Consider the following 21,933-nt stretch of genomic DNA (forward strand, 5'->3'; position numbering starts at 1 on the left):
GTTGGACTTGTATTAAATTGAGGCTCAATTTAATTAGTAAAATACCAAGAGACTTGGGTCAAGTCCAATCTCTATGGATCCTTAATCTGACTCACTATAACTCTATATAAATGAGACTAAATATGAGACATATGACTTAATCCTCATAAATTTTCGCTCCCCCCTTCAGTGGTGAAAGAAAATTCAGTTCTCCACATACCCGAAGTTCTATTTTTTTTCTAGTTAAGTCTTTTTTATTCTGACAAGTTTTGCCCACCGAAATGGCATAATCTGAGTTCGAAAACAGATTAGATGATTTGTGGTTGAGTACGAAGAATTTCAAATAGAGATGTAAAAAGCAATCGATGATTCTTTGGAGAATCAAATCGTAATTATAACCTGTAGGAATTCATGAATTAGGTTTTAATTACTTTAGCATGAATTATATGCATTCTTGAATGCAATTAATTGTTTAACATGCGCACTATTTAATCTCGTAATCGGTCAAATAGACCTATTAATCTAACTATGTATGCAATCTAATTATGTATGCAAGTCTCTTGCTATGAAGGGCACCAAAGGCCCAACACACTCATCAAGTGACAAGGATCATATAAAAAACTAAGTGCAAAAGGGATAAGAGAAAGAGAGCGAGATAGATAGATAGTGAGTTGATCATCGAAACTTCAAGCTAGAGTTAGTATTGAGTTTTATTCATCTGTCTAAGTTCATTTATCGTAGTTTGTTGTTGTCTATTGATTAAGATATGAGTTTCAGTTTTCTATCCGAGGATGTAGATCAATCTCGATCAAACCACATAAATTTTGCGTCACATTTCTTAGTTTTGATTTTATAAAATATTTAATACGTTTATTTTTGAAACTCCGTGCCGTAAATAAAAGTCTCTGTTACAAATGAAATACTCCCTCTGTCCCAAGAAAGTTAAGTCACTTATTTTTTGCACTCGTTTTGAAAAAATCGTAAAAAATAATTAAGTGGGTATATAGTAAAGTAAACACAAGAATAATGTAGATAAAACGCTTCGCCACATTATTCTCGCTTTTACTTTACTATATATCCACTCTAACTATTTATTACGATTTTTTCAAAACGAGTGCAAAAAAAAATGACTCAACTTAGTTAGAACGAATGGAATTTTTATTTTATTTTATCACAACTCTCTCTATATAATACATGGTAGTATATACTAGTAGTACCTTATAAAAAGTTTACTTACTTTATTTTGATTCTAAGTTCATCTTAATTCTTAACTCTTAAGCAACAAGCAACAATAATTGAAGACCATAAATACTGCTAGTAGTAAAATCTATAAGTATAATTAGTACTATCAATGAATAATCAGCTGTATCAGTTTTATAAATGAAGCATCTGAGTATATTAAATTATTATTGCATTGAGATATTCAATCAAAAGGTGAAATAAAATGGAGTACAAAGAAAGGTATTAGTGACTTAGTAACACAAAAAAAAATCGAAAGGAACATAATAAAACTCGTAAAATCACGCATTTAATCTAAATAGATTTTAATAAAATAATTATTTAACGAAAAAAGAATAAAATTTCAAAAACAATTTTTGTAAGGCTTTGCAAAACCAATTATTGCTACGGGGTATGTTTCCAATCTTTGCGAAGCATAACCACGACTTTATTTCAAAATAAGGCACTGCAGAAAATCGAAGCAAACGGAACTGCAGAGTTTCGTACAGTCGTTCCATCTCCAACTCTAAAATCTAAATGAGACTGAGAAATTCAATTATATGCATAATTTCTTTGTACTACTATTATAGAGTATTTTCTTTTTTCGGAGAGAGAAATTCCTCAACTAAAATTATCAGAATTTTCGGGTTTCTGCATTGCAATTTTTTCTTGATCATGATGAGAACTGCTCGAATTTCAAATTTGTTTCAGAGTTTTCGAATGATTCGGTGAAAAATACTTGTCAGGAGAAAAAAAAAATTGGAATCAGGAATTTAAAGCGAGGTAATGCCGCTTTTAATTTTGAAGTTTTGATTTTCGTAGGTACCTTTTCTCGTTGACGAGATGAAATCCCAAATGCAAGTATTTCTTCACGTTTTGATTCAGTTTTATGTATTTTGTTGATATAATGACAAACCCGGTTGTGTTTTGCCTAGAGCGAAGTGTAAGGCATTGTGCATGTGAAGATAGATTTGTCTGGTGGTACATTGTGTTGCTGACGTTTCGCCGCTCTCGAGCTGGGGAATTAAGATCATGTGTAATTTCGTTTAATGATCTTTTTTTGTACACAACATTTTTAATAAGAAAATTGGGGTGTTGATTAGAGTTTATACAATGTCTGCGAAACTTAATTCCAGAAAGTGTGCTATAAAGGGAAAACAGAATTTTAGGCGCTCACCTTCCTCTTTAGTTCATGTGTCATGATCTATTTAAGTGCTGTTGTTTTTCCTGGGGTAAAAGGTACATTTGAGTTCAGTATAATGTATGAGAAATAGTATGCTCGTATAACGGTGTGTAAACTGAGAATTTTGATTTTTAGTTGCCTGTTTGTACTTTCACTTGCCCTTTGAATTAGTGTGGCATAGTAGTTATTTTATTGCTTTTATTCCTGGATAAGGGAGTATTTGTTTCTCATCGTAGTCTGGTGATACATGATGGTAGTTTTTGGAATAACCTCGCCTCGACCTTGATTGATTCATTTTTTTTCTCAACATATGCTCTCCCATCCTGGTATTGGATTTGGAAGTATCATCGTAGTCGAGTTGATGTTATTTTTTCGCACTAAAGTGCATATGATTTGTGAAATTCTGGTACATTTTCCAAAATTGACCTTCTCATGCAGTCAAGTTGATGTTATGACTCTCCGGATTTTAGATTTTTTTTAGGTTCTAGTCGTAGTAAAGAATCGGATGCTTATACTATTATTTGTAGTTGGAAAGCAATAGTAACAGTTGAAAATGTGACTTGGACTTATTGGTTGTCTTGATTTTATGTTGACTGAATATTTGACATCAGTTCAGCATATGCTTTCTTTTTTCTTCTTTTGTTCCTTCAACTTTTATGTTCTCTAACCTGCAGCTTGCCGGGTTACATGTTTCCCCCTATTTGATGGTAATGCTCTATCTGGAGTGGGAAAATGACAGCCTTGGTGAGGCTTGTGGATGCTGGAAGTGTCTCAAGAGCTGCAACAGGTAATGGATGTTGGCAAATGAAACAAAAAATAATTATAACAATATCTCACATCGGTGTAAAGAGAGAACTGGAACCACTATATAAGTTTCAGTGGCCACCCCTTCTATCACCTGATGGTTTTAGGATGGAACCCTATGAAATTCTATATGTGAATATAAATATAGCTGGATAATATGGTCTCTGATTTAATTGATGATAGGCTTGCCAATGTAATGTTTTTAGCTAAAACCCATGTTCAATGAAATGATTGGAGGTAGATCTGACAGGAATACATGGTAAAATGTGATTTTAACTTAGGTACTGAATAAGCTCTGTGAGTGAGAGTACTCAACTGGAGGAGTTACGGGGCTCTCCATTTTTCATTATTCCTCAGCTAGGCGGCATATAATAGCCTTTTTATTTTGTCCTTTATCATTTAAAAGGTCCTCCCAATCTGTATTAGTCTAAGCATCATCCGACCAGAACCCCTTGGGGAAGTGTGACGTAATTATTTATTTCATGTCATGTTGCCATGTTTTGATCTTCTCCCTTCCATCTGTTGCACGCACAAACACTCCTATTTCCTATGTTTGCTATGCATGTACAATGTGCTTTCTATGCATGTACAATGTGCTTAACCTAATTATCATTAACTGAACCATAAGCTTCTGTCATACACCCTTATTATTTTATTTATGTATGTTTTATCTAGCTAGGAAAGACCAAATTTAGATTGTGAAGTATGATATTCAAAGTGCAACTTCTGCTCCTTTCTTTCTCTTTTACAGAGGAAGTGAGTTTCCAAAAGTTGGCTGCACAATCCATAGGGAGAGAATTACAAGATGCAGATGAAGCAAATTTGATTGATGAAGAAGGTATATATCTATTTGTGTCTAAGTATAGATGTCAATTATTTTCGTAAGGTCCCTTAATACAGTCTGAGTTATGGCAAGTCACATGAAGGTGCCACTCTTTTTCATGCGCTGGCATAATTGTGTTGCACTATCTTGTCCTAGGATCCTTTATGTACAATTTTGGCTTCTGATTCTTCAATGTTTTTTCTGGTTGATTTCTCTTGTAGATATGCGTATTTTTGGTTTGAGACCAATGACAGATCCTTTGGATTTGGTAAGGCTTGGTAACTTACAATAGTATTTATCATCAATTTCTACTTGTATGGCATTACAGTGTTATACTTACAGATTGTGTAAGCTCTATTATTACAGTAATGATATTGGCCCACATTTGCTAGAGTCGTCAAAGAAAACTTAACTGTAGAAATTTATTTATTCATACTCCGAATAATTAGAGAAGAAGAAAAGGTAGTGCAAAGATGTGAAGTACATTATGTGGCCTATGGACTTCTATGGTTGATAGCTGTTGTGGAAGCACCCAATACATCAATCAATCATAAATAAATGGTTTGGGAAGACATTTAATATACTGTACAGTAACCGCTCATTGCAGTTATATTGGTTAAAAAACTAAGTCCAAGCCCTTACAACGGTGAAAGGGCCTGCCTTGTTTACAGGCAAAATGGAATCACTTGAATCACATGAATTAATAGGACGAGTTGGTTCAGAAATCACAAGGCATGTAATTTAATATGCATGGTTACTCCCAGTAAAGTAGAAAATTCAAATAATTGTGCTTGAGGTCTATATAGTGAGTTTACATAAAATTAAGTAAATGGATTCATTCTGCTCATATCTTGAAGATGTTTGTCATATTAAATTAATGATTTATGCTGTACAATTAAATATTTTCCTTATGAAATAGAAATGTAGAAAATCATTTACCTGTTATGAATACTGCAGCTATCCATTAGATCTTCATCTCTAACAATCCCAGTGTGTTTCTATATGTATTGGAGGTATGCTGCAACGCTTGCAAGAAGCCAATCAAGGCCAGTCATTATACTACACATGCAGGTTTTATTTAGTTTTTGTTGTTCATTGGTATTGTTGTTTTATGACTTTCCATAGTTGAATGTGAAATGTTGTTTCACAGCTTTCAAGTATCGATGTTTTTTTCACTAATATGCAACAGTATAACCTAATTTGTTGTATGTTTTGCCAGCACATTAGTATTGATGATGGTTTTTTCAGTAAACTGATATCTACATAACCTATCGAGCTAATTGTTTTCTGTCTTTGCAGAGCTCTGTAAGTCTCTAGGTTCTAGAGTGGAAATCAATGTGGAACTTAATGGCCCTGCAGTGACTAAGAAACCTCCAAGGAAGGAGAGGAAAAAGTCACAGATTACTCAGAGCAGTATCCTTTTGGTTTAAATGGCCCATTTTGCTAGTTGTTTGTTTTGTTGTACCCAGCAAAGCTTAATTTTCTTAATCTCTTAACAGAAAAGGCTAAATCACTCAGAGAGTCCAAAAAATTTGATTCTGTAGACTCTGGTGATCTAGCTGCACCAGGATGTCGTATAGATGAGAATATTCAAATGAGTCTCTTGCCTGAAGCTCGACGTACTGTTCTGATTTTCTTTTCAAGTTTTGGCCATTGTCTGATATCATTATGTAATCAATCATGTACACTAAGGGCTATTTGGTTGGCAATATTATATCTCATGATTAAATATGTAGTACGTATTATGTTTTGTTCATAAGATTGAATCTCACAACTTAATGCTAGATGGATAATCATGTGATAATTAGTCAGTCACCCCTCTCAAACTAAAATAATCTCACAACTTAATCCTAGATGGATTATTTTAAGATAATTAGTCATGGAAACCGATTGGCTCCTAAGTACTTTTTAACTCATTTAGCTAGTCTTCAAGTGGCATGTCAAACACCTTTTCGCATTGCAATTTAAATGTAGTAGATACTGTATAATATGCTAACGTGTGCTTATATCCTTGAGGACTTGGATTTTTGTTCCCATCCATGATATTGTATGGCTCTTTATTTCAGGAGAAACACATTTGAACTCAACTGACAAAATGAATGGTTCAACAGTGAACCCTTACAGCTTGGACTGTTTCAAAGATGTAACTAAACGCTCATCGAAACCGCTAAAAAGGCACGTGACTCACAATGGTTGTACCTATTGTAAAGTCTTTTTCTGTCCTGTCATTTCACTTGTTTGCTTGCATTGCAACTACTATTCTGCTCCTGATGTTCAAAAGTTGGGTTGCCTGGAGCTTTTGCTGTCTTATTATTTCTCAACAGAAATCACCAACAATAACTTCATGATTTAAATTCTTGGCTGATAAATTCCAAAATCATATATTTGTGTCATTACACTTACTTGGCTGGTTTTAGCTTCATTGGCCATTATATGGTATCATAATAAATTCGAACTTATGTTGCATATGAAATGATAATTATACATGTGACCAAATAGGTAGCTTAGAATGTTACTTCTAACTCAAGGAATCACTATGAGTAATTTTGATGTGTTTGTGCCCTTAGCAATACATAGTTTTCTGCGCACATCTTTAATCAAATGGTTAGGGTTATTTTGTTTCTGTAATGTAGGACATCAACTGAGAATTCATCAAATCAAGGTACCCAGAATTTGTGCAAGCCAGCTGCCGAGGTTCTTCCATGTAAGTTCACTCAATCATTGACGTTACTAATTTGGCATGTAATTAAGTCTTCCTATCCTTTGGAATATGTCATGTTTTGGCATGAGATTCACGAAACATAAATTCTACAATTTTGTGGTGTTATTCTATTTAGAGAAGTACTTATTACGTTTTGAGATAATATATTACGAATTCAAAAATCTGAATCCTTCACCAATAACTGTTCGAAGCAAAGTGTTCTTGATCCCTTTCTGTCCTAAATAGTTTCTTACCTGTTGAACTACTGGTCTCTAACTGCCTCATTTACTCACGACATGGATAAATAAAGATTCTCCTGCATATCCTCCTAGTCATCCTTAATTTCTCAGAAGTTGATGTTGGTAATACGTGTGACAATCTCAGATGTACCAGCTCCCCTTACAACCAAAATATACTATTCCCAAAGAAATCATAATCTCCGAAGAGCCATTTCTCATATGTTCTTTGAGGAACCAGACAAACAGTTGAGCAATGATGTACCATCTTCAGAAGATTATCAAGTAAATGCTACTCTTGGACAAACTTCATATCGTCGAACTTTTTGCAATGAACAAGTTGCACATCAGCAGGTTACTGTGCCCGCCTCTCATTTATTTTTCGCCTATAGTTATGTTGACGTTCATGACGTCCTAGGTGCTATGGTTAAAGTTCTCGCTCATGATATACATGTTAACTGATGGAAGCAAATATTTATCCTTGTAGAAGTTCTAAAGATGGGTACGTGTTACTGGAACATGAATTAGTGGGAACAAGAACTTAAACTTAATTCTTTGTTGGCACAGAGAGACAACAAAATTTTGCTCTTTGCTCGAACTCTTGATCACGTTCTTTCAGCAAGGTCAAACATCTACATGGGCGAGTCAGGAGCATTTGAACCATCCATGACCTCAGCTTCTCAACTCCCTGTGAATAATACTCTAGGACCTCATTGCATAGTGAATTCTTATTCATTTTCTGACAGACCTGGTAAGCTCTTGTCTGTAGTTTCTGGTCTGTGCTTCTTTCTGAACTGCCAAATGCTACCTTCTTTTCAGTTTATAAAATTTGACAATTTCAATGTTACTAGGAGTTTGTTTTGATTAATAGTAAGAATTGGTATTTGTTTCAAAAGCAGGGAAGAGCACTTCCACTGTAGATGTCAAATTTTATCTGGTGAAGTTTATAGAAGAACTGTTTTTGTGAGTAATTAGAAGTGTCTATTTCATAAATGGAGACGTCAAATTGTCTATGGGTGGCAGTTTTGTTCTCGATATATTCTCTTACATTTTCATACAAACAAGAAACTGAATCCAGAGTACAAAATTGCAATTTTAGGTCTTCACCTCAAACAATTTGAGTTTTGACTCCATGAAGTGCATAAGCTTCAACAATCAAGTGTTTCTCTTTCTGTTTTTTCAACTTAGACTGTCGACATTCGCTGGCCAACTCAAGTCTGTGATATAGCTAGATCAGCGATTAGCATTGTTTCTCAGATTGTTCGTAAGGCGGCTAGTGATAATGTGGTTAAGTGATTCATGTTCAGCTGAATGCAGAAAGGATTATATTTTTCTTCTAGTATTGGGAGAAGGATAACGTGCAGTAGGATGAAGTGCACCGGAGATAAATCAGTTTTGCCTTGTAATGTAGGTGTTTGATTTTTGAGAATGTAAAAGAGGGAGAAGAATGATTTGATTAAAGGTTTTCTCCAGCAAGGCCCATCCAAACAAATTGTATGTATGGTATACATAATGTTGCTCACTTTTAAAAGAAAATTTAGTGTTTTGTGACAACGTCTGGCTCTTCTCACTGCTTGGACTTCCTCTCGCATTTTATTAAGCTTTCTAGATCTAGAAAAAGTTTGTATACAAAGTACCATGGAGTATATTTAGTTCCTGAATACTGATATGGCTCTTGGGAAATCGACTGATCAGTAGCAACTAAATCGTGATGATATATTCTTGGAGGATGATCCTCTTATAGAGCGTTGCTCATTAATTAATTCATAGGCAATCTTAGTTCACATTGGTTCGGTTTCGAACTACCTTCTCTCCTGGATCTTATTTTTTTTTGGAAATTCACCAGTATTTGGCATATTCATGTATATGCAATCAAGAATTCTCTTTTGTTAAATGGATATTCCACGGCTAAGCTTGTGATTGGAGCTTCTTTTATCATTATAATGTTTCGATTTCCACTAAGAAATCTTCATGTTTCTGCAGCCTGGCCCACGAGAATCTCTTATGCAATGCTTTATAAGAAGGAATCGATCAAATCAAACATATTATCTTTTTATGGGCTTAAGTCAAGGTGAAATGCATTCTCTTAGCTGCTTTTCTGCCAAATCATTTTCGTGAAAGCTTTGTTCTTGATTTTGTTAGCCTCTACTGCTGGACCTGTTGTTGTAGACATTTCTTTTTATTTCTCTTTAACATCCTATGTTGTTGTCCATGGCAGCACTTGCTGATGATGGCAAGTTTCTTCTTTCTGCTCGTAAGTGTAGGCGGCCGACATGTACAGATTACATGATCTCTCTACATGCAGATGATACTTCAAAGGGAAGTGAGACTTGTGTAGGAAAATTAAGGTGAATGCCCGTTTCAGCTGCCAATTTTTTTTACTAACGTGGCAACAAAAAAGAGGCTGATTTATTACTATTATTCTCTCAGATCCAATTTTCTTGGAACGAAGTTAGTCGTCTTTGATGCTCTTCTTCCCCATTCTGGAGCCAAGATGGTAAAAAGCTGGTCCACCCACATGGTCGGCTCAAAACAGATTTCGCCTAAGCCTCCTGCCGGCAACTATACGTTAGCTCCATCTCATATGAGTTGAATGGGTTGGGATCCAGGTAAAACTAAGTTCTCTTTGCAATTACTGAAATTTTTTGTTGTTAACATTGTGGGAAGTTTCGTGTAAGATGGTACGACGGATAGAGACTCGTATGGGTCAAGATCATATCCAAAAACCATTAGAATTACACATGGCTCCGGATCTTGACACGTCAAACCATCTATCGTAGCTTTAGTGTTCTACCATAATAACTTGAATCCGTGATTACTTGTAGATGTCCAAGAAGAATGCATAGTATCATCTGGCATGAGTTTCTCGAGAACATCTCAGCAACGGCCCCGTATCCGTCTCTGCTGGCCGTGTTGCAGAATCCTGCGGTTAACTCTGAAGGGTGCGATCACACTTTGCTCCACCGGTGCATCAGAGGGGTTTTCCCCGACAATGCTACTGGGACGTCTCTGAAGGTCAAGGCAGCCAGAGAGAGAACTCGATCCCCGTCTGATAACAGTTGGCTTGAATACCAAGAGAGGAAGAAATCTCCATACTGATTCTCCCAAGCCCCGCCGTTCTCTGCAAAGAACCCTTCTGTCATAGGAGACTCGTTGTAGCCGGGAGCATCATGGGGGCCACTGAGCCCCCACAGAGGGTTCCCGTGTGCTTCTGCGTGCTGCTTCAGCTGGCTGAGCATATTCACGTCATAGCATTGGAACTCCCCGGCCCCAATGAGACTCGTGCTCGTTGCTCATTGGGATGGATACCGTAACTCGCCATCCGGTCCGAGACCAATTGTCAAGCCATGAATACAGAGAAACTCAGACATATCAGCAACCAAGACAGCATGGGTAAATTTTCTAGATGTAGCCCTAATTGTATCGAAGTAAATGAGCCTACCGTGATCGTGGAGCCCATGAAAGGCGAAAACGAGGATTTGAAGCTCTCAAGAAATTTTGAGTACACTTCAAGTGGAGTCTTTCGATCTAAAACAGGAACATCATCCACACCTAATGAAAGACAAGTCTTTATACTGCTGACCAGATTTGTCCGTGAAGTAAATGCTCGGGTTCGATTCTCCAATCCGCGAAAGAGGCAACTTGGGATCTTCGGAGGCATGGAAGCAAAGAGATACATGAAGCTCGAGATCCAAACTTTTCACCATTTCGACTATGGCTAGGTAGCTCGACCAGTTGTAATTCCCTCTTCATTCCTTCTCAGCTACTCCCCACCACACTGGGAGCTCCACACCATCTACCCCTAACAACTTCAGAGCCTTAAGCCCAGCAGCAATGGCTCGAGCATGGTTTATCGAGTTGCAGCTGGAGACGGTGTCAAGTGGCAAACCGACGTACAGCTTTTTGCTATCAATCTGCAAGCACATTGAAATGAAAACTTAGCCCATTTTGTCTCTTCTTCCATTTGCTAATCAACACATATAATAGCAAAAGAAATGCATCTAAGCAACATGGATTGGGAATAGAGTTGATAATAAACTTTGAAGATGCGAGCATAACTAGATACAGCAGATTCAAAAACAACTCTACTAATCCTAGACTAAAATACTAAAAAAATACTAGTAAATTTTAAATTGAAATAATGTTATATCCCTTATTATTTCTTTCAAGTTACTCTAACATAACAAACTATTCATGGATTACATAAGAAAAAGCCCAAGCCATGAAACAATAAACAGCAATAACATATAAAAATCAACAAAATGGAAGAAGATAACAAGCTGAGAAACATAGGACTTACAACTATGTTTGTTGTAATATTTGAAGGTTTGTCATAAACAAGAGGTTGATTTTGAGCAGAAGAAGAAGCCCTAAGACTGAGAACTGCAGATCTTGAAGGCCATAAAAATCTTGGGCTCTGAACAAGATTGTATCCCTTTGAATAATTGTTATACTTGAAATTCAAGATGTTAGCACTCAAATTTCTTCTAAGATTACACAATCCAATATTGTCAATCCTTCCAAGATTAAGCTGTGAGCTCCCAATCACAGACACCTCCATACTTGCAAATATCCCAAATAAGGAAGAGAGAAGAGGAATTAAATGTATTTGCAAAATTTTGGACCAACAACAATATTCGAATTTTATGCCAAAGTGCCAAATGACAAAACATTTTAGGTGAATTTGATCCAAGAAAATGGATGCAATCCCACAAAGGTTGAATTTTTCTATGATGGGTTTCGATCAAAATCAGGAATTGTGAGAAATGGGAGTGGAAATGTGAGGATTATATAGAATTTTTTTGTATGAGGCAAAAAGCAAAGATGGGCACCAATCCATCTAGAAGAGTAAAAGGGAAAAGGAAAATCACACAAATCGAAAAAGGTTTTTTCTTGTTTCATCATCTTCTTCGCTTCTTGTGATCTGATATTAAGTTTGATCCCTAGTCAAAATTAGTACACCATGATTCATCCCTAGATATATTTTGATCCAATTTAGTTTGAATGTTATGTAGGAAGAAGGAAATAAAAGGTAGACTAAAAACTGAAAAAAAGTAATGCCACATACATCATGCAGATTATCAGATAGATAATGTCATAATGCAATACAAAGAGTTAATATATTTTTTTTAAATTGAAAATGGGAAATGAATAAATTATAAATCAATCCAACCATTGACCTAATATCGCATGTACGTATGTTTCAAATTTGTGAGAATTTGATTTTGAAATGTCACCAGATAACGCGCGAGGTCACATAAAAAATTCAAATAATTCAACTTTGGATGACTAGATTATTATTAGTGAGATAATAAAAAGCGAAACAAGGGTGACATGTAAATTTAGAAAAGGAATACCCAAAAAAATTGGATTTAGAGCATCTCCAATGGCGGACGTCCGGTCGGACATCCGCGACGGGCGACCGGGACGTTCGCTATTGTGGCGTTTCAACTCGGCTACGGACGTCCCGTAAGGACGTCAGATGTCCTCGGACGTGCGGGCGACGGGCGGGCGGACGTCCGCCATTGTGGTGTGGGTCGGACGTCCGGTATATTAATTTTTTTTTAAAACTCTATATATACGGCTCGTTGAACTTCATTTCATTCGCACCACTTGTGTTAACAAGTTTCTCTCTCTACATCTCTATTTTCAAGTATATCTACAATGACTAGTGACAGTGATAGCGAGGATGAATTGGAGGTCGCTGTGGAAGGTGCGATAGATAGGCTGCTACACCAGAGGGAGCAGCGGCGGCAGCAGGCGGCGGTACATCGGCCGATCCGTCGTCGAACTATAATACCCCGTGACCACATTGCTGCACATATTCGGTTGTATCAGGACTACTTCGCTCCGCAGCCACGTTTTGGGGATGCCTTATTCCGGCGACATTTTAGGATGCATCGTCCGCTGTTTATGCATATCGTGGGTGCTTTAGAGAGAAGATACCTGTATTTTAGGATCAGGGAGGATGCAGCTGGCAAACCCGGACTCACGCCCTTACAGAAGTGCACTGTCGCAATCAGACAACTGGCGTACGGAGGCGCGGCCGACATGTTCGACGAGTACCTCCACATTGGCGAGTCGACAGCCGTCGAGTGTCTGTAGAATTTTTGCGCGGGCGTGAGAGCGATATTCGGTGAGTGGTATCTTCGAAGTCCGAGCCCCGAAGACTGCCAAAGTCTGATAGATATGCATGGGTCGGTGCACGGGTTCCCTGGGATGTTGGGCAGCATAGATTGTATGCATTGGGAGTGGAAGAACTGCCCCGCCGCCTGGAAGGGGATGTACACTACTGGCTTCAAAGCCAAGCATCCAACGATGATCCTTGAAGCTGTAGCTGACTACCGGCTGTGGATATGACATGCTTATTTTGGAGTCGCCGGGTCGAACAACGACATCAACGTTCTCCAGTCGTCGCCCCTGTTCAATGCTCAGTGCAATGGCGTTGGTCCCGCCATCAGTTTCGTTGCCAACGGCAACCAGCACAATATGGGATACTATTTGGCAGATGGGATATACCCAAACTGGCCCGTCTTTGTGAAGACAATCAAGCATCCGCTCGGACAAAAGAAGTCATACTTTGCGAGCCGTCAGGAAGCAGCGCACAAGGATGTGGAGCGGGCATTTGGTGTGCTCTAGAGTCGATGGGCGGTAGTCAAGGGTCCTGCACGGCAGTGGTATATTCCCAACATCGGCGATGTCATGTACGCCTGTATCATAATGCACAACATGATTGTCGAAAATGAAGCTGCAGAACTGACTCAGTGGACCAATGAAGATGATACGGGTGCAGGTCCAAGTCACGGCGTGGCCACCGCGAATGTGAATATGGGGGTACCTCATGGAGAGGTCGAGCGGATGCGTGCATTTGCCGACATGCGGCAAACAGATGCCCATGTTCGACTTCAGAACGATATTATCGAAGAGGTTTGGACGCGGAAGGGTTGACGTTGATGTTAGTACTTTTTTTGTTTTATTATTATGTAATTTTTTTTTTCAAATCATGTATGTTTTTTTTAAATGAAGTGGTTAATTTTTCCCGTTCGTATTCGTGTTGAAAATTTATTTCCGTAAACGTAAATTGTTTTATTTGTGAATTTGTGATTTTTTTTATTGCGGGAAGTCCTAGTGGGAAGGGCGATGGGAAGGGTGGATTGTGAAAGGGATGTCCTAGTGACGTGGCAGTGGGATGGGAAGTCCTAGTGACGAGGCAGGAACTGTTTTTGGGAAGTTCTAGTGGATGTCCGAGTGGGACATCCGTCCACTGGAGATGTTCTTAGTTGTGACAACCAATTTAAACGCCCGAGTTTTTTATTGCTCCACGTCGATCAATACATCTTTAATCGTTTTATTTAAAATATTTCACACCACGGAAACACAAAAGAATTGTAAACCTCAAATTCTTGCAGCTTGTAATTTTTCAGTATGTGGAGGTGTTGAATTAGTTTTATTTAGTTATTTTTCAGTATTTAGATTTTGATTCGGCTAGAGTTTGGATATACTTGATGGTTTCAGTGTTATTTTATTCACTTTTGAAGCTATTCAAATAATTTGCGTGTAAATTCGGGACACCGCAATATTCTCCTCCATCCATAATGTTGTCACTTATTCATCCCTTAACTGTCCATTCAATTACTATTCATGGCCCTACTATACTTTTTTACTCAATCTCTCAACTAAGGGACGAAACCTACAACCGTCCGTCCCTTAAATTACTATTCATTCAATTTTATTTTTTATTTTTATTTACAACCAAATTTAATTTAAAAAACACACTTCATTAAAAATAAAATAAAATTACAACATAAAATAAAAATACAACTTAAAATTAAAAAAACAAAAAAATACTTAATTAAAATCCTAAAAAATAAAAATGACATAATTTAAAAAACAATTTTAAAGAAAATAAAAAAAACTACTTCGCCGGCGAATCATCCCTCGAAGTGTTCGCCATTGTGGCGGTCATGTACATGGACATAAGGGAGTTCGAGGGTCCCCCGAGCCCGAGCCCGCCTGGCTTGATTCGGCTCGGCCCCTCCTCCCTCTAGCCGCCTTCGCCGCATTTCTCCCTTGCGGCCGACGGCACCCACGGGAGGACCCCCCCGGCATCGTCTACCGCGGCCTCAACCTCCTGCGAGGCAAACTCTTTTGGGGCGCTGCCCGAACCGCCCTCACTAGACGAGTATTGGCCACTCGCCGTGTGCTTCGTGCGCTTCGAGGTCGAGCCCGAGCTGGACCGGACACCTGCGGCTCACCTTTCCTCGTCTTTGACGACCTCCCAAACATCGACATATTTGAATTGTTTGCCAGTGTCGTCGAAGTAGACTCGCAAAGCCGACCACAGAATGTCGGCTCCCGTGGCTCCGCTTTGGTAATGAGCCGCTTCATTCTTGTGGATGGTGCAGAATCTTTTGACCTCTTTGTCGACTCGGTCAAAGGTAGCGCGGAGCATCTTATATGTGCGGCGGCGGGACCCCTTCGGCTTAATCTCGTGGTAGGCCTCGGTGACCTTTTCCCAGAAGCACTTCCGGGGTTGTTGATTTCCGACGATGGGATCGTACGAGACGCTGATCCAGGCGTTGTACACCGCCAGCGTTTCTTTGGGGCCGTATGGATGCCGGCCTAGATCCTCCTCCTCCTCGTCCGCCTCCGCCCTGGAGCTTCCACCGCCTCGGCCTTCTTCCGGAGTGGGATCAACAGAATAATCCTCCCGAATCTGGGATAATCCCTGCGCATACCTCGGGGCGGAGGGACAGACGTATGCATCCACATCAAAATGGGGTGGTTGGTACCCCTCGGCGTCGACGAACCGGAACCACCACCGAGGACATTGTACATGCCTCCAGTGCCGAACGCGTTGATGTCGAACCCGCCAGAGCCGCCACCGCCAGAGTTTCCGTCGCCGGACATTTTGTGATGGGAGGTTAGATGAAAATTGGAGAGGAAATGGAGATGATTTGGGAAGAATAGATGTGTATTTGTGTGTGAAATGAGGATGGATTATGAGTATTTATAGAGTAAAAAAATAAAAAAATTGAAAAAACGGTAATATAACGTTAATATTACCGTTTTTCATTTTTAAATTTTTTTTTATTTAATTCTATTTTTTTTAAAAAAATGAATTATTGCGTCAGCGTGACGATGCCTACTCGCGGGCCGGCGAGTGGGCGTCACGCATGGCGCCGGAGCAGGCCACTTCGCGTCGGCGTGTGGCGAGACGTCTCACCATTCGTCGCGGCGGAACGGAACGCGGAACGGGCTGGGGACGAGACGGGGCCCTGCAACGCGTCACGCCGCCGTCTTGTCCCTTCATAACGGAATACGGGCCACCCGCGTGACGCGTTGCGGGTGGCCTTAGTCTCAAGTTTAACTGAACCTACTTTTGTGGAGTAGTTTTTTTCTATCTGTGTAATGTTATGGTCCCGCCTAATATTTTAATTAATATATTATACTCCTATATTAATAAGTATGATGTAATTATTTCAAAATATAGAACATATTTGGTTTTAATACATGGACGGAAACATGAAATGTTTCATCAAATTGTAAAATTGTGTTTAAGGTGGGCCCGTTATCATCAAGTTGCCAATATGTAATATTCGTAGTTATTTCACGCCACACATTCGTGTTGAAAGTTGATATCATTTTATTTGGGCAAAGTCACATCATCAAAACAATTGGTGTCCAAAATCTCAACGTGCAATTTCATAGTAGTACTACATAGGAGTATTAAAATGGGACTATATAGTAGTAGTATAACATTAATTATCATCAGTTACCGATTACTCCAAGGATAATTTACTTATGTTGGGGGTTGGGTCATAGAGGTTCAATAGTTGATGGACTACTTGATAGCTTTATTCGTGTTGATAATTAATCGTACTAATAGTTAACATAATTAAAATAGATATAATAATCGTGAATAAATTTATTAATTTAAATAGTTGTCTAGGGTTAAAAGTCCTACAACATTATCGTTTCATGTCAGTAGTAATTGCATTGGTTTGTTTGTTAATTGGTTACACATAAATGAGATTATATTATACTATCAAGCTCAAACAAACAAACATCCTTTTAAACCATGTAACACAAGTGTACTAGTATCAATTTCCTCATCAAGAAATGCGATGTCGCAAAAGTTTCAAACATAGAAACTACAGTTGATCAATTAAAAAAGGAAAAAAAGAAAATTTTAACAAAGAAATTCAAAATAAAATTTCTTGTGTTTACAAAAAAGAAATGACAGCAACAAGAAAACAGATGAAAAGTGCCTCTTAAATTGGACATATTTCCCGCCAAATATGATGCTATAACACAACTTCTTCTTGTATGTGAGGAGAGAGTGAGAGTGTGTACTACATTACAAGTCATCTCTCCTTATTCCCACTCTAATCCTTGTCTTCCCTGCTATCCTTCTTAGTCGGCTTCGGCCTCCTTCTTGGGGCTCCCACGGCAGCAGGATCGGCCAATGGCCCAGACCAAGCCTGCATTGGGTCTTTAGGGTAAGAGAAGTTAGTTGAGCTCAAGGGTACGTTGGGAGGATTATAGGTCGGATCGAGGTGCTGAGACGCCCCCACAGGGTAGCCAAGTCCGCCATCTTGGTGCGGAGGGGGGAACTTCTCGCTCTTGCTCTTTGCATTGGCGTAGGAAATCAGACGCCGTCTCTGCTTCAACAAAGCCCAAAGTTACTCCCAAATCGGAGTTTAGCTATGCGTTGGAAACAGAACGAGGCACACTCGAATAGAAATAAAGATGCGTTCAACAGAAATTTGACAAAAGTCGAAGAACCATGTAAATATACAGAAGGTTATAAATCACATCAGAGCGATGCAATCCAGCATCACGAAACAGATGGTACGGTATTACATATATAAATATTTAACAACTTACATCAATATTAGCCTGAAGCTCAGCATTGGCTTCAGGAGCAGGAGCACCCCGCGTTGCCCTTTCACGTGCCCGAGGTTTCTTTGCCCCGTCAGCTTGAGTTTTACCAGCAGCTCGCAGCCTACAATCGTGCAACTCATACTGTTAGGTTTGAGAAAGCCCTTTCTAACAGATCACACTGACCTTCTCCATGGATAAAAGTTAAACAAATTGAGCAAAATCAAATCCTCGAGTTTGACCCTTCAATGAAGATAAAAAGATAACTACAATGGTAGGACCACATTTTGTATAGAATGCTAGTTTTCCAGACCTTCGAGCTTCTTCATCACGGCGCCTAGCATCCATCTCCTTACTCGGTGGGTACTTTGGAAGGCTGGAAGGCTCACACGCATAAGGCTTGGCTGTGAAAAACTGCAAGGAAGCAAATGGATAATCCATGTTATTGTCTTTAATTTCATTGAGTAGTAACAGAGAAGTGTTTCTAAATTTCATTGAGAAGAAAATTATGTGTGGAGAGAAGATAGGGAGGCAGAGAGCTCACTTCACTCTTTAGAGCAGCTGTAGCAGTTTGACGTTCGCTCGGGTCAATTGCCAGTAGAGTATCTATTAAAGACAATGCTGACTGAGGGAAATCCTTAAACGTTTCCCTTATGCATCTTTTGTAAGACTGCTGCGGTTTGAATGTGGTCGCATGAGGAAGCTTCGACTTCTTCCAATATTCTTCAGATGGAGAACCGCATAGCTTGAAGATCCTGTGAAGTTGTTCCACCTACGCACAATAAATAATGTGTTGTTATCGCTATTCAAACAGATAGGGGTTCCAAAATTTCATCTACAGATTCAAGAAATACAACTAAACTCATCACATTCAAAATTCAATAATAGTTTCTGCATATGCAAAAACCTGCGTAAAATATCAAAGCAATATATTTCCCGGAGACAACAATCAGTCACACAGATGATCAACTGAACAAGCAGTTAATAGGCATGGTTTTGAATGATCCATTTAAACATTGATTAAAGAAAACGTTACCTCTGTCCGGCCAGTTATAATTGGCTTCCCGGCAAATAGCTCAGCTAAAATGCAGCCGGCACTCCACAAATCAATACCTTCCCCATAATGGGTGGCCCCAAGAAGCAGCTCGGGCGGCCTATACCACAGAGTGACCACACGGCTAGTCATGGGCTGCTTGCTGTTGGGATCAAAGGTGGAAGCCAATCCAAAATCAGCTATCTTAAGAACTCCTCCATCATCAATGAGTAGATTCGAACCCTTAATATCTCTATGCAGGACGTGGCGGTTGTGACAGTGTTCAAGGCCGGACAATAGCTGGTTCATGTAGCACTTGACCTAACAGATCAATCAAACTATGGAAACATAAGGGGAAAACAGTTCCAAACCTCCGAATAGTCAAAATATAGAAACAAACAGAGATCATCACACCTGAGGTTCTGTAAACTTAATTCCGGGGCTTGCAACAAGACCGGCCAGATCATGCTCCATATAATCAAAAACAAGGTACAGACTACACGACATCCTTGATGTCGCTAATCCTTGCAGCTTCACCACATTGGGATGATCCAGGCGGCGCAGGATCAAAATCTCCCTAGCCATGAACCTCACACTCTCGGGCTCCAATTTATCAAATCTAACCTTTTTTAGAGCTACAACTTTCCCCGTTATGGCATCTTTCGCTTTATACACATTACTATAAGTACCTTGCCCAATCTAAAGACAGAAATACCAAAACAATTAAGACATCAAATGAAGTAACACAAAAACTGAAAGCAGCAATCACTTGCCTTATCAATCTTTACAAATGAATCAGCACGACGAGGCGTCCACCCATTGATCGCCTCACCTGCCACAGAAGATAGCCAAGAAGGCCATCCAGCAGCCACTTGCTCACCATGGATATTCTTAGGAGGATTGCTCAGCCTCGGATTCGGCCAAGAACGTCTCCTCTCGCCTCTAGGCTGCCGAGCATTCTCTTCCTTCCTCTCATCATTCTTATCCCGGCCATTCGGAACTTGACTTCCATCAACAACAACACTAACAGCCTCTCCTTCTGACTTACTAGTATTTACTGATCCAACAACTACTTTATCTCTCCTCCTAGAATCTCTGCCTTCCCCTTTACCAGCTACATAGCCTCTGGCTCGCTCAGACGACGATTCCTGTTTCCCGAATACACACCCCATTTCGCAATAACCCTAACTCTCATATCTCATCACATAACATAAGCATTTAAAACCCACAAATGTTTCACAGAAAACTAGAAGTATTCATTTCTCAACGCAGATCAATCAAATAGAACATTCACAATCTAGCATCGGTGAAAGAAATTGATCACGAGACACTACATTACACTTCAAATTTGAGAAAAAATGGGGAGTCCTAAATTGAATAAAATTGAAAAGTTAGAAGTGTATTTGGAAAGGGAATAGGAAACTTACTTAGGTTGCTGCCGAAAAAGCAGAAGCAACAATTATGATTGGAACAAAGCCCACAGATTATGGAACCAACAAGAATAATCAAACAAGCAAAAGCAAAGACAGTGATATTATAGTACTACTATAGAGTAGAAGAATATCTGTAATAGTTTGATTGCGCTGCTTTGCTTTGTGTTGGATTGAAGAAAAGATCAGAGGCAGCTTATGGAAGAAGGAAAACTCGTCAGTGTTTACTGTTTGATCAAAATATGAAGTGGAAATAACGATCAAACAACAGATCTTGAAGCAGACACACTTTTTGGAAGGAATCGAAATGAAAAATGATTACGTTTGCAGTTAGTCAACACTGTTTGTCACTGCTGTGGATATATATATATATATACATATATAATTTTTTTGAAAACTATATTTGTCCACGATTTGTAATTTCATTCTGATTTACACCAAATCTAAAATTAACTACGTTTACGTCTCCTATTTTGGCGTTTATTTGCCAGAATTTTGTTTGAAAAAGGCATTTGATTCCTTAATTTTTAGAATCTGTGTTTCTTTTAATTAAAAGTTTTAATTTTTAATTAAATTTAAAAAATTATCAGAATCCTGAAAAATAAGGAAATGAGTACAATTATCCAGGATTTTAATTTGCAACTTACTCTAGATATTCTTTTTTCCCATTTTAAAATTTGTATATATTTAAGTATTTACTGAAATGCTATAATTTATATCATTTAAACCACTATAATAATAATAATAATTATTATTATTATTATTATTGTTATGTAATAAAATAATAATTAATTACTTTTTAATACTACATAATTTAAAATTATGAATCATAGTACTAATAATTATATTTAGTAATTATTATTATTATTATTATACTCCTAATAACTTATAATTTATTAAGTAATTATAATATAACTATTTAATATGAATTTATAATATTAAATAATAATTATTATTACTACTATTTTATTTTAAATTAATAACTAATCAGTCTAAATGAAATTTTGAAAGTATAAATTATATTCAATTATAATATCAATAAATAATTATAATTATAATAATATTTATGTTACTATTATGATATTACAAACTAATACTCCATAACTTATTAAGAAAATCTTAATCTAGTTATTTATATTATGCTTATAATAGTAATATGATAATTGATTATCACCCGTATATTTTTTAGTATTAAATTTATAAGTAAATCTTATTATAATTTTATATTTATTGAATATATGATTATTATTAATAATTACTCCCTCCGTCCCCCAATTTGAGTCACTCTTTGACTCGGCACGAGTTTTAAGGAAAAGTTTGAATGTGTGGTGTAATAAATGGAGTTAGGTAGTGAAATGTGGGGCCCCTTTGACTTTTGGTGTAATGAAGGGTAATTTTGATGTCCAAAAATGGTAAGTGGGAAGAGTGACTCTTATTGGGGGACGACCCAAAATGGAAAAGAGTGACTCAAATTGGGGGACGGAGGGAGTAATATTTAATAAAAATTTAAATTATAAAATTTTAGTTTAGTATTTAAATTAAATATAAAATTTAAAATCTTTATAATTTACCAAACACAAGAAAGTAAAGTTGTAAATGGTTGGAGATGCTATTAGTCATAATTTAAAAAAATTATTTGACT

General features: G+C 38.0%; 2 protein-coding genes and 1 pseudogene across 7 annotated transcripts; 1 reads left to right on the forward strand and 2 right to left on the reverse strand.

Moving 5' to 3' along the window:
* The first annotated feature begins 1,656 nt into the window (after positions 1-1,656).
* Positions 1,657-9,910, forward strand: LOC121799613. 6 transcript variants are annotated; one of them, XM_042199027.1, is made up of 16 exons: positions 1,658-1,980; positions 3,055-3,167; positions 3,936-4,022; positions 4,229-4,275; positions 5,021-5,078; positions 5,307-5,420; positions 5,507-5,626; positions 6,074-6,182; positions 6,641-6,711; positions 7,093-7,298; positions 7,512-7,695; positions 8,356-8,438; positions 8,928-9,015; positions 9,163-9,292; positions 9,375-9,553; positions 9,770-9,910. In XM_042199027.1, exons 2-12 carry the CDS (start codon positions 3,113-3,115, stop codon positions 8,361-8,363), a joined length of 1,059 nt encoding a protein of 352 aa, XP_042054961.1. In that variant the 5' UTR covers positions 1,658-1,980; positions 3,055-3,112; the 3' UTR covers positions 8,364-8,438; positions 8,928-9,015; positions 9,163-9,292; positions 9,375-9,553; positions 9,770-9,910. The 6 variants fall into 6 exon arrangements, with proteins under 6 accessions (XP_042054959.1, XP_042054963.1, XP_042054961.1 ...); XM_042199024.1 differs by lacking the exon at positions 8,356-8,438 and having other exon boundaries at positions 1,662-1,980; XM_042199025.1 differs by lacking the exons at positions 8,928-9,015; positions 9,163-9,292; positions 9,375-9,553; positions 9,770-9,910 and having other exon boundaries at positions 1,657-1,980; positions 8,252-8,371.
* LOC121799615 lies at positions 9,555-11,970 on the reverse strand (annotated as a pseudogene).
* A 5,046-nt stretch (positions 11,971-17,016) lies between these two features.
* On the reverse strand, positions 17,017-20,624 carry LOC121799612 (probable serine/threonine-protein kinase At1g54610). The gene is made up of 7 exons (XM_042199023.1): positions 19,635-20,624; positions 19,276-19,560; positions 18,865-19,182; positions 18,373-18,600; positions 18,142-18,242; positions 17,835-17,952; positions 17,017-17,608 (listed from the first exon to the last, which is right to left on the reverse strand). Exons 1-7 carry the CDS (start codon positions 20,031-20,033, stop codon positions 17,333-17,335), a joined length of 1,725 nt encoding a protein of 574 aa, XP_042054957.1. The 5' UTR covers positions 20,034-20,624; the 3' UTR covers positions 17,017-17,332.
* Positions 20,625-21,933: the final 1,309 nt, after the last annotated feature.

This window comes from Salvia splendens, chromosome 4 (genome assembly GCF_004379255.2).
Source record: "Salvia splendens isolate huo1 chromosome 4, SspV2, whole genome shotgun sequence".
NCBI lineage: Eukaryota > Viridiplantae > Streptophyta > Magnoliopsida > Lamiales > Lamiaceae > Salvia > Salvia splendens.